Source organism: Morchella sextelata (genome assembly GCF_020137385.1).
Source record: "Morchella sextelata strain SCLS chromosome Unknown scls_15, whole genome shotgun sequence".
Taxonomy (NCBI): Eukaryota; Fungi; Ascomycota; class Pezizomycetes; order Pezizales; family Morchellaceae; genus Morchella; species Morchella sextelata.
In genome coordinates this window covers 1,402,136-1,415,426 of record NW_025408630.1, presented here as the reverse complement: position 1 = coordinate 1,415,426, position 13,291 = coordinate 1,402,136, and the positions used below count along the sequence as shown (strand labels likewise).

The 13,291-nt window shown below is 44.2% G+C and overlaps 2 protein-coding genes across 2 annotated transcripts; one reads left to right on the top strand and one right to left on the bottom strand.

Moving 5' to 3' along the window:
- Nucleotides 1-2,564: 2,564 nt before the first annotated feature.
- On the bottom strand, nt 2,565-3,135 carry H6S33_003661 (uncharacterized protein; the record flags this gene model as incomplete). Its single annotated transcript, XM_044835027.1, has 2 exons — nt 2,565-2,659; nt 2,727-3,135. 2 exons carry the CDS (start codon nt 3,133-3,135, stop codon nt 2,565-2,567), a joined length of 504 nt encoding a protein of 167 aa, XP_044692022.1.
- Nucleotides 3,136-5,673: 2,538 nt separating this feature from the next.
- Nucleotides 5,674-10,708, top strand: H6S33_003660 (uncharacterized protein; the record flags this gene model as incomplete). Its single annotated transcript, XM_044835026.1, has 8 exons — nt 5,674-5,993; nt 6,063-6,288; nt 6,353-6,421; nt 6,490-6,795; nt 6,864-7,014; nt 7,100-7,123; nt 7,197-10,586; nt 10,656-10,708. The coding sequence occupies 8 exons, from the start codon at nt 5,674-5,676 to the stop codon at nt 10,706-10,708; spliced, it is 4,539 nt and encodes a 1,512-aa protein (XP_044692021.1).
- Nucleotides 10,709-13,291: the final 2,583 nt, after the last annotated feature.

Genomic DNA, 13,291 nt, shown 5'->3' with positions numbered 1-13,291 from the left:
TGCACACAACACAAAACAAGACGAGACCTCCCTGAATATCGTCTTGTCTTGCATCAGAGAAGAGAAGGTCTTGTGGCTAAAGAGACTTGGGGTAGGTCTCGCACAAAATCTCGAGACCACAGCTCCACTTCATGAGAGCACGAGTTTCATGTTTCAACTACCCTCTAGGCCTTTACAATATACAGAATTAAAATTGCAATTAGGGCTAGGGTTTGTATGACGTCTCCGCCTGGAAAATGCTGCATTTTTCGAGATTTTTAAATGTTTCGAGACGTCTCGAGACTGCCTAAATTGGTCTCGAGATTAATTGTCTTGCCCATATACAGGTCTTTTGTTGTCTCCTATCGGCTAAGAAAACAAAGTCTCGAGACTTTTTGTATCTTGTGCATCACTAGGACCAAGAATATGTATCCTTACCGCCTGGTGGGCCGAAACATGCTCAGAATCTGATGCTCTGCAGCCTTGTCAGGTTTGGGCCAAAAGTCACTGTTTGTGGGAGTTTCTTGTTGAAATCTCAACCCTATATGGCAAAGAAAGCACCGGGTTTTGTAGGTACAATATGCAGAGCACCACATTCTGAGCATGCTTCGGTCCACCAGGCGATAGCTAATTATCCTTATAGAAAGTGGGGAATGCTAGCTAGTAAAACGGCGGTTGCGGACCGGCCGGCCAATGGTATCCTTATAGCGAGACGTATATCCTTATATCAAATATCCTTATATCAAATATTCTTATAGCGAGAGTCTACTATACATATATTTAAATGCTTTTTCTTCCTATTATGCCATAGTCTATGACTGCATGCAAAGTTTTGTACCTACCTCGAATTAATAAACTACTTGATATAAAAAAAAAAAAGAAAGAAAAAAAAAAAAAGAAAAAAAACCTATCGATCACACTCGCAACGTTTCGATACTGCATCTTCTATCAAGCATTGCTTTGCTTTTTTTCTTTTTCTTTGATCCTATTAATTACATAAGTAGACGATAGCGACGGAATCTTATCTTTCAAACCGAAACGAAGACGTCGACACTGGTAAACGTCGCGGAGATTACATGTACGGAACATAAAACCTGTCATGATTACTGTTTTGCGGGGTCCGATGAGAATGCGCATATTGTTCTTGTGCTATGCTGTCTTCTTTTTCTGGCCTGTAGGTACATCTCATGTAGTTGTACGGCATACTATTCTGTAGGTACCTTTTGCTGCATCCTCTGTAGCTGTAACGTATGTGCGACGGTTAGGCCCGATCAGACAGCCCACTACTACATGTACTTAAACTTGCTATGAGGCCGGTATATATAATATTTATATTTTGAACGGTAATATGAAATACATGTATATTCGCATACTACAACGGCTACTAAATTGGAGCAAGCAGCACCGAATACATTCATCCTCAGTGACCATGAAAGGATTTATACTTGGCGCACTACAACACAGGCCCCACGAGTGTTCGACCCCAGACCCAAATATCCTATGTAGTTAGACAATATGTATTCTTTCGTTACCTGGATACAACTGTGCAATTACGCGTTCATCACACAAAAGCAATTGCACACCGAAACACCATCTCCAAAAACCTTAATACCCGTCGCAACCTTAATTAACCCCACCATACTACGCCCCCCATCCCCATCCCCATCCCGCATCCCTCTCGTTTCGCAAGCCATCTACCACCAATTCCCCCAGACTTCCGTGTTCTAGAACATCCCAAACCCCCAAATATGTACCCCGCCCATAGTCACCGACACCAAGAAGTGTTCCAAAACACCTTCCCTCCCGTACCCGTACCCGTATCTATGGCCATCTACATACACATCCATCCCAAGCAGGCGCTCCCAACCCAAATCCAAATCCAAACCGCAGGGATCCCCTCACCCCGCCTCTCCAACCCCCAAAACAGGCTCTCGGAAGTAGAAGGTGAGCTTGTACATAAACACCCGTGCCCGGATGTATGTACCAGTGTACCACCACAGATAGCCCCAGGGTTAGGGTGCGGGAAGGGAATAGGAAGGGGGAAGGGTAAATCAAAAAAGCCCCCACCTGCCGCCGCCCAGAGCGGTAAGGACCAACCTAGTGAAACCGAGAAATTGTCATTTGCATGTGATACTCGATGAGCGCGGTGGAAAGGATTGATGTACATGTTTTTTTTCTCTCTCCCAATTCTATGGTGGACAAGGCGGTTGATCAGGTCACATTTTAAGCATTACGGGTAAGAAAGAAATCGAATAAAGCGGCATGGTCAAGCAGTTGTAGTTATTGTATGTAGTAGGTATGTAGTTACAGAACTGGAGCCACAACCACGCACGTAGGAATAATAATAATAAAAAGGTACACATACAACAACTGGTGATATTCAAAGCAAGAAGAAGAAAAAGGAAAAGCTTAAACAAAAAACACCTTCCCCCCAATACAAGTCCAATATCCAATCCGATCCAGTATTTTTTTAGAAAAATAGAAATAAAAAAAACTCCGTTTGCTCGCGAGCCAGTTAAAGCATAGATCTAAGGCAGAGAGCCCCCCCCATGTGTGTTTGGCCAATATACCAACAAGCACTCAGTTCACTGGAACTCTGGTGGGACTTCCCTGCCCAGCGCTTGGATTTGCTTTATCAGCTGCTGGCGCTCGTTCAACACATCGCGCATATGATCGACGGCTATTACTTATACATCAGCACAACAGTACACCTTCACACATCTCGACACAATAGACAAGACACTTACACTTCTTCAACACGATATTCTCGCTCCTCCCCTGTCCCTCCAACCCAGGCACGATCTCCGTCAAGCGATCAAACCCCTCCCTAATCGCCATACGCCTCTTCTGCTCCGACGCGATATGGTTGTTCTTCTTCTCTTGCTCACTCAGCCTTGGCCGCTCCGCGCTCGGCTCCATCTCTTCTGCTGATGCTGATGCTGCCGGCGCTTTCCTCCGCTGTCGCTTTGTGTTGTTTGCAGTGGTGTTTGTCGTGGTGGACGACGATGGTGATGACGATGACGAGCTGCGACGCTTCGACGGCGATGCTACTGTCGTGGTTGACGGCGGCGGTGGTGGTGGCGGTGGGGTCGTTGGTATTACGAGTTTTGGGGGTGCTTCTGCTGCTGGAAGAGGTATAGATGAGGGGCTGGCCATGGTCGTTATGTAGAGTATCTTTGGGCCTGGTACGTGCTACCCATGGGGTGGGTGGTGGACAGGTCCGCGGTGGTGAGGGTGGGCTGTTCGGGAGTGAGTGAGGAGGGCAAAGATGAGAACAGGAAGGCGAGAGTCGAGTGGAATCAATGCATTGACCTCCGCGGTATGCAATAAGCAGGAAGGAAGGCGGGTGGTAGATGTGGTTGGTTGCTTGAAACAGTATTGTAGGTATTAGGTGAGGTATGTACGGAAAGCTATCCCTCGGGACGAGACGATGAGACGATGAGAAATCCAGAACAAAACACAAAACACAAAACACAAAACACACGACAAAACACGATAAATTAATCTGTAATTTTAAAAAAATGAAGGAAAGGAAAAGAAAAAAGAAAAACCAGCCCTAACCTAACCTAACTAGCCAACTAGCTAACTGACCACCCCCACAAACTAACTAAACCCCGTTGACGAGAGATTCTCAGGTTTCCACGCCTTCGGATATCGGCGGCGGGCCGGGGGTAGTGGTTGGCTTCTGTAGCAACCCCAGGGGCAGCAGTAGGGAGGTGACTAGCTGTTTGCGCAACAAACACCAACGTGAGGAAGGTGAGATGAGATAAAGAAAAAAGAATATCAGGTAGAGTGAGAGGATGGATGAGATCAGGAGGATGAGGTTGAAGAGGCGGGGAAGGGAAGCTGACGGTGTCAAAAGACTCACAGAATGACAGATTGACGTGCGTGACTGACCACATATGATAGATCCGATGAACATAAACAAAAATAAACCATGCATGCACGCGACTCTTCACAGAGCGGGGTCCCGTGCATGCTGTGGAGTTGGAGGAGGGGTGAAAAAGGGTTAGGGGAGACACGGTAACTACATGCTACTACTACATACACAGATCCAACGATCGTGTCACAACGCTCGGCTTCTTGCCTCGATCCCGGGGAAATGTAGGTGAAATGGTCTCGGTACTGCGCGAAATTATCGATTGCAATCTGGATGGACTTTCACATGTCAGACAGAACCGTAGAGTCCCATGTATTTGATTTTCCCGGGGAAAATTAAGGAGGGGTGGTACATGTTTGTTCTACATCCTACTCGACTCTGTTTTCACTACACCCGTCGGCGGCCTCTCGTTTCAAAGGTACACAGCGCGCAGAGGACTGGAGTAATTCTTCCGATCCTTGTATGTGCATCACCGAGGAAACCTCCCATGTGACCTACTATACATACTCCGAATTCTGATGTGTAGATGGCAAGCCATCTCATGGTAGCTATTGAATAACCTATTCCCGTCCAGCACAAATTAAATATTCCCAGGTCACATATGCTATAATGGATTCATCCAAGTCTCCTTCCTTGTCAGCGGTTCCTTGCATATGAACAGGGGGGTATAACTACATGTACCTACTCGACCACCACGGTTGTGTACTGCATCCAAAGTACGTACATACCTACTCTCAGGCAATTGCTAAATATTGGTAGAAATCCGTGGGCCCTATAGCCTATAGATGTGGTCAGTAATGATGCATCATCGACGGTTAACTGATAGAGAAAAATAAACTTTGAGCACCAGATGAGTTTGACGGGTATTTAGAGTTTTTCCTCTCTACGACATTGTATATGCGCTATATCGTGCATACATACGCGATGTGTAATGCGACGTTCCATCCGTTATAAGGTACAAGGCCTCTTCAACACAGGCTTCCAAATCCATTCCCGACTATAGCTAAACGCACCGTAACAGGTCGTTGGGCTTAGTTGTGCCTGGAGATCGAAATCAAATTACTTCACATATTGGAAATCAATTAAGACTTCCATCGTGCATAAGTAGCCGCCTCAGCTAGATGCATCTGATACCGGCCGCAACATCTACCTACTCCACTTGCGCGGCCAGATTAAAGCCGCCCAGTCAACCAATAAAATTGATCCAAAGAATATAAAACGGTAAGCTAGACCTTACTTGCTAGCTACCAGATGCAGATCGCTCGCCATAGCTCTTTAGGTAGTTTGGTTCAAACGAGCCGCGTGAGTGCGAGTAGCTCCTGCAGTTATACGTTAGGTATACGTACATACTACTTATCAAGAAGGAAAGACTATGGCTGTTAGGATTCGCGTTTATTTGCGCCCAAGTAAAACACATATATCTAGCGCCGGCCGCGGTTATAGGGGACGTTACGCGACCACTAATTTAGGTTCAACCTTACGTGGTTGCTCTACGGCCATCGGTAAATTGGGCTAAGATCATGTATGTACATTTATTAACCTATAAGCCTAGCTAGGTGGTAGAGTAGATACATCCAATACCAATCGCAACTAAAGAAGACAGGTCATATCTGTAATGAAAATTTCTCGGCCAGTTAAACCACCGCAAGCTGCGCATTCTGTGGTGTACCCTAAGAACGGCACATAGCAGCGAAGTATTGTACACGTCGACATCGAGCTAGCATTACTAAAGATGAACAGACCTTCTGATATCGCAGATATATACCAACAGAACTTTACCAAAATCAAATCTTCTTTCTCCCAAACAATCACCAATGTTCTATTACTGGAACTGTCTGCTTCTACTCGTTTCTGGCTTGGTTTTACCTTTCGCGGGAAACCCGCAGCCTCGATTTCTAGCTACCGTACTATTGCTTACAGCGATATTGGGGCTGGCTCTGCTTCAGTACCATCTATGGACGGTGCCAGAAGCATGGTATATGCTTTCTGCAGTATATTTTTTGATGAACCTGGCAGTCATTGCAATGTCACCAGCACAAATTCTCCTGTTGTTCTTTATGGAACCTACGGAGAAGCCCGTGCCAGGTATTTCTGAGCTTTATAGGTGCTCTAAAGAGGATGAAATTGTCGCAGAGTAAGTGAGATTTCAACCCTTTATCATGTCAAACTTGCACTGCATACTAAGAGCACTGATCGATATTAGCATTGTGGCTGTACATGGCCTGGGCTCGAACCCCAAATGGGCCTGGAACTACGACTTAGGAGAAGGCAAAACGTGCATGTGGTTAAAGGATTTGCTACCAGAGGACCTACCGAATACGCGCATCATGGCCTTCAATCACAACTCAAAGTGGGACATTGATGCATCTGTCAAATCAATCGAGGCGCGCGGTCAAGAACTTTTGGACAACTTAAAGAGGTGCCGGCAAGTAAGTGCTTGATTGAAAATCCCAGCTGTAGTACTTGATTCTTATTAACCAACCATACGTACAGTCGCCAAAGGAAGAAGAGCGCAAAATAATTTTTGTTGGGCATAGTTTTGGGGGAATTATTATAAAACAGGTACGCATAATTATAAACTTCTCTAGACCCTGAATTTTCAATAATGACCTGTAATTGGTGATATTTAGGCGTTAGTTCTTGCTAGTAGATCAACTCTTGACGACGACAGATATAAACCTCTGAAAGATTCTACAGCTAGTATTATCTTCTTAGGGGTGCCTCATGATGGCTCAAGACTTACTCCGGCCGGGAAGTTGATGGCTTACGCTACTTATTGGCTGGGTTCCAGTACGGCACTTCTCGAACTTTTAGAGCCTAGGTCAGATGTTCTTCACAAGTTAAACGACTCGTTTCTCTCGGTGTTTGAAATGAAAAAACTAGTAAACTTTTACGAACGCCACAAAACAAAAAAATGGGGCATCCCTTTATTACTGGTAAGGATACCCAGAGCTTTAATTACATTACTAAAATTCATTTATTAATTAAATCTATAAATCCTCAGGCTGTAGACGAGAAGTCCGGTTCTTTGTCAGGAGCAACGAACATTGTGCTCGAGGCTGATCATGTGGGAATGAATAAGTTTAAATCTTCGGAAGATAATAATTATAAATATGTACTGTGTGAAATGGCGACTGCCGTGAAAGGATTGCGAGGTTAGCTAGCTACTTATGTTGAGTTAAATTGATTTTGCCAATTATTCAACATAGCTGACTGACGGATTGATTTCATTTATATTAGGATACTCCGAAGCAGATTCCCAAGGTGAACCATCAATTTACTGAATCCCTGAGTTTTATTGGTTATTTGTTTCTGACCATGGGTGGCCTGCAAATAGCACTTCTAAGATCATTGGCCTTCAAAGGAATGAATAATCGTATACACGTGATTGCCGAAAATCACAAGGAAACATTGAATTGGATTTGGTCCGAAGACAGCTTTCTTAGATGGAAGGAGAAGAACTCTGGTGTGTTCTGGGTGACTGGAAAACCTGGAAGCGGCAAATCGACCCTCTTGAAACATGTTTTTAATGAACAGAAAAAAGACTCCTCTGCTGTCTTTGCGGGGTTCTTCTTCAATGATCGTGGAGGAGGAGGGCTTGTAAACTCCTTCAAAGGTTTTCTCCAGGCCATTTTACACCAGATTCTTTCACAGATGCCGGTACCCAGTATATATCGATGTTTGATCCCCTTATACAAGAAGCAGCTGGAGGAAGAAAAATCTCAAGAAGGATTCGAATGGCCTATACCAACTCTCCGCAAATGCCTTCTTGAGATATTGGGTGGCACCACCGAATCACCAATTTATATCTTCATCGATGCCCTTGATGAATGTGAGGTAAATCCACGAGAAAGGCTTAGCGACGAATACTCGATGCTTGCATTTCTGGAGGATATTTGCCGTTTCAGGCACAGCAATGATCATGAACTCAGAATTTTTGTTACGAGTCGTTACGACGGACGCATAAATACGATGATGGAAAGGATAAATGGGGCCGGCAAGGGATATCTTGGCTCGATAAGGCTTGAAAAATTAAGTGGCAAAGACATGGAGACATACGTATCCGATCAAGTCTTAACACTTAAGCTTCCGGAGCGTTTCCAGGAGGTGGTTCGGGAGGAACTACTTTCTCGCGCACAAGGAGTCTTTCTTTGGGTTAGACTTGTTATCTATGATCTTCGGGGGTGCGCACAATACTTGGACAGTGCTGATGAGATTAAAAAGGTACTAGATTCGATACCTGATGAACTGGACGATCTTTATAGTCGTTTGTTGATGAAGGTCGGGAGTAATCTGCTCCATAAAACAGAAACCATGCTACGTTGGGTGCTTTTTGCAAAAAGACCATTAACTCTTGAAGAGTTTGGATATGCCATCGCAATCCGCAGCTTTGAGCGCCAGTTTTCATCAATTGAAGACATAGAAGCTTGGATACCACCCTCTCAATCGCAAGAGACAATTAAATCCACTATCCAAACCCTCTCAGGGGGACTGTTGGAAATAGTGTCCAGACATGAAAACCAGGGTGGCGGCTCTCTTGTTCAACTCATCCACCAGTCCGCAAGAGAATTTCTCATTAGCAGACCCAGGATGGTAAGCGGTGTTGAAATGCGGTTGGCCAAGTCCATAAGTAATGCACACATTACCGATGTTTGCATCTCATATCTCAAACTCTCTCGACCGTGCCAACAATCGAATGATAAGCACAGGGGGATCGATTCATTCATTTCATATGCGGGACAACACTGGCCGGCACATTTACATGATGCCTCTTCCAGCGGATATCTATCAACTTATAGCGACGCAGAGTCTAAAGAGGAGATGGAAATGGAGCCTAAGCGAACATTCCTAAACGCGCAGAATTTTATCTTCTCAAGGTCTGCAAGTTTCTGGATTAGCGCGTTTCAATACGGCCGCAATCCTGTAGAGATAGCCTACGAAGAAAAGTTTCATCGAATTATCAAAAATGGAATGGAGAGAAAGTTCAAGTTTGACCTGCCCGATTATGATGTGGAAGTTCTCGAGGGAGCTGTCGCCTTGGGCTACGAGGAAATAGTACGGGAAGTTTTGTTGAAGAGCGAGAAAGACCCTAATGTCCTCAAGCCGCATAGTGACAGATACTGGGCAGCTTTGTATACTGCGACTATCAAAGGCTACGAGGGGATAGTTCAACTGCTCATGCAACATAAAGCCAACGTCAAAGCCCATTGCGGAGAATGCGGAAATGCCCTGTACGATGCAAAGATTAAAGGCCTCGAGAGAATGACCCGCATACTTATCAAAAACGGTGCAAACTTCCATCCTCAGCCTAAAGGCACCGAATACCGTAGGGCTCTATATTCTACCAAGTATCTCCGCGATCTTTCCATGTTAAGGTTTCTAGTTGAGAACGGAGCCGATGTCAATCCCCAGTACCGCATATACCGTAATAGGACGTCAATTTCAAAATCACACAATATTCCGCCCCAGGAGCATCTGAGCTCACCTCAAATGGAATTAAGCGTATTGCAAAATGCAATATGGGAGAATTCGACAGTAGACGCCGTGAAAATCCTTATCGATGGCGGAGCTGATATCAATGCCCCAGATGGCATCTTGGGAAATGCTTTAACCATTGCAGTGAAAAAGTTAAATTTGGAAATAGTACAGCTTTTGGTAGAAAACGGTGTCAACATCGATGCACAAGGGGGAGAGTACGGTAATGCATTACAAGCCGCATCAACAAAGGGTATGGAGATTGTGAAATATCTTGTTGAGAATGGGGCCAACATCAAAGTCAAGGGTGGCAAATACGGAGGCGCCCTACAAGCCGCGGCATATCACCAAAACTGGGACGTAGTGAGGTTTTTAGTCCAAAATGGTGCCGATATCAACGCGAGCGGTCCTTATGGGAGCATTTTACAGATCGCTGCATACCGAAACGACAAGAAAACGTTCGAATTCTTAATGAAAAACGGTGTCGATATCAATGCTCAGGGCAGCGGTTATGGAAATGCCTTGCAAGCTGCAGCAACCGGAAGTCTAAATATTGTCGAGGTACTATACAAAGCAGGTCTCGATGTGAACACCCAAGGCGGATATTATGGAAATGCCTTGCAGGCTGCAGCACACCGGGGCGATGAGTCGATATTTCTGTTTCTAATTGATAAGAAAGCCAATGTACATGCCCAAGGAGGTAGATACGGCACCGCTCTGCAAGCTGCAGCGCAACGGGGTCGCAGTAGAATTGTAGACCTTCTTATCCACAAACTCAACGTCGATGTCAATGTTCAGGGCGGTTTTTATCATACTGCTTTGCAGGCCGCGTGCGCAGCGGTTCGAGATCGTGGGGTTGTGGATCTTCTTGTTCATAAGGGTGCTGAGGTCAATGCCCGGGGAGGGAAATACAACACTGCCTTACAAGCCGCCGCCCTTCGAAACCTCGCCAACGTTGAGCTTTTGATCGAGAACGGGGCAGACGTGAATGCCCAGGGTGGCTACTTTGGCAACGCCCTTCAGGCAGCCGCAACTCGAAACCTGGGTACCGTGGAATTTTTAATTCTCAATGGGGCAGACGTAAATGCCCAGGGCGGTCATCATGGCAATGCTTTACAAGCCGCCAAGGCCAATGGGAAGAGCTCCATCGTAAGGCTGCTTCTTCAACATGGCGCCAAGTGGGGGACTGAAAATAGCGATGCCAGCATAGCCACCTACATCCCTGCCACTCCAATTCAAGCTGAGGATAGAGGTAAGCACAAACGGGTTACTTCTCCCTACAACCCTTATATACGCTGACTGTGAATTCCTACGGCTCTAGCCCGCAGTTGCAGCAGCGAACCTTTGGATCATGTTTCGTCAATAAACTCATGAGTGCTAGCATAGAACATTGCGACCTTCTTTTTTTGATCAGAGTTATTTATGTATGCATATTTTTGGTGTCAATGATATTTTTTGTGGATCGAATTTTTTGTGGATCGAATTTTCCATCGATTTTCACATATCACTCGCTATCATTCAGAACCTTCTAGCCTTGATAAGTTTCCTATATTACTGTACTTCTCAGATAAAGGTGTTCCTCCCTTCCTTTCTTCTATCCTTCAACTTCTCTTTGATGTCTGTTTGTTCTCCCTGCAGATTCAACCAAACAGGCCTCGTATACTTTTTGCATTAGGTGCGCAAAGACCCCAGGGTGTCTTCAGATGGACAACAGTACTTCAGTAAATGAGGCGTCATCCTACCGCCCCCAGGCCCCCCACTCATCATCAAACTGGTTTTACCAACGGGTCAGAAACGTTCCTAGAGTCAATGATTATTTTACAGGTATATGTGATCATAATATATCACTCGTTAGACTTTATTTATTAGGACAGATATATTTAATTATAGTTAATTTGGTCAGCTACACTAGACTCTCCGCGAACATTGGAACATAATACTCGGACACTATCAATAGTACAGTTGTGATCTTGCTCTCAAAGCCTACATGTACTTATGTATATATCCCAATACCTTTTACATATTGCTCCGATCTGATCCTCGGTAATGTGTTACAAGTCCTCCCAGGGTCCATTCATAATCACAAGCAATTTAAAGAACTACGCAGGCCTCGATATATATATGGCGGTGGATTACGCTGGACAAGCTTTAACCTGTGCACGTGAAGCTACTATCTATCAAAAAAAAGCAATTCTTTGTGTGGCCTTACTAACAGATCCTGTTATCTCCTTTATCAAATAATAGATCTCCCATACAAAATCTAATTTATGTATTATAGGGTTGGCAGCATCGCCAGACCAAGGGATACTGTTTCTTTCTATATTCATCACCAGTGACACATGGGCACGAAATAAGATCCAGTATTTAAGATAATATATCACGCAGCTATATTCAGCAGAAACAGTAGGAACAAGCACAGAATTTGAAAATCCGGGAATTGCGAGTCAACCGCATTTAATATCTAGATAATCGTATCCCCGTTATCACTTATGGCAAGAATTCTCGTGAATCTGAAGATATGGCAAATTTTCAAGGTGTTATCATGTTATATTCATATCACGGTGCGGCAAGGGGCAAGACCTGGTGGCAATGAACGTACCTGGGCATTGAGCCCAAATTCCAACTTTTCGTAATCCCAACCCTACGTAGTGAAACCCAGCTGCGGTGTGTCTGAGCTCACTTATTCAGCGGACTGATGTGCTAATAGGGCCATTCTCTCTACTTGCAGTAGAGAAAAAAAGCAGGTAATTCGGAGAGGGATTTGATACATACTACTGATCAATCTACATATTTGAACGAGCAGTAGTAGTGATGGGCACGAGACAAGTCGAGACCAAATTTAGGCTGGTTTCGTCTCGTCTTGTGTTTAGGAGTGTCTTGTCTCGGCACTTTCCCCTAGTTTTTTTTTTTTTTTTGTTTAATTCATTAATTGTATGCAGACCGTAGTCTATGACAATATCACACTGCCCCAGAACTTCCCAATCACTTCCTCCGCCTCTCACGAAATAACATAAAACAAAACAAAACGCACACAAACAACACAAAAACAACATTTTCCCCTAGTGTGAGGCATGATTGCAATCGATTAGGTTTTCCGCCTCTAATCAAGTCAACTCACGCTTTCGGACCCATCAACTGATAGTTATGATTAACTAATGGCATAAACTCATATCTATTCGATTATTCTGATTGTTTACAGGATGATATTTCAGGCCTTAGAAACCGAATTTCTTCCCAAAATTGGTCTTTCTTTAAGATCATTGGAGGACAGATGATTATTTCCGCTGTTATTTTTCCTGGTTTTACTGTCTCTTTATACTCATGATTTAATCGATTTATTGCGAAAGACCAATCATGATTATGATTCGAAATGTCACCCCTAACCGAGTCTAATCAAATTATATACTTGATTTTTGTACTCGACTATAGTCGACTCATGCCGCACACTACTTTCCCAAAATCTCTCGAGACTTTGGGGAAAATCCCAAATATAGGAAAGAGTTGAAAATAATCGAACCTCTAAGCCATGTTTTTTTGGCTAATTATCATCTTGTAGAAGAACCTCTTTTTTCAAAGAGTATAATGCCTCAAAAATCTTTCCAAATGGCCCAAAATAGTCCCGCGGGACGTCTCGAGACCAACCCATAATAGTCTCGAGACAATCGCGAGACTATTTTTATTGATCTTGTCATGTCTCGTTCGAAAAGCTCGGGACCTAGTCTCGAGACCTCAAGTCTCGTGCCCATCACTAAGCAGTAGGCTCATGGCGCCTCATACAAAACAAGATTAAAATCACCAAAGCTGACGTTTCTAATAAACTGCTTCTTGAGATTCCGACGTCATAGGATTCAAAATCCAGAAAGCAACTTGATAAATTGAGCACTGAGTCGCTATCGAAACAATCTATGACTAAGACATAACTTCAAAAAGAGATCTATTAATGCATTGAGCTAATTA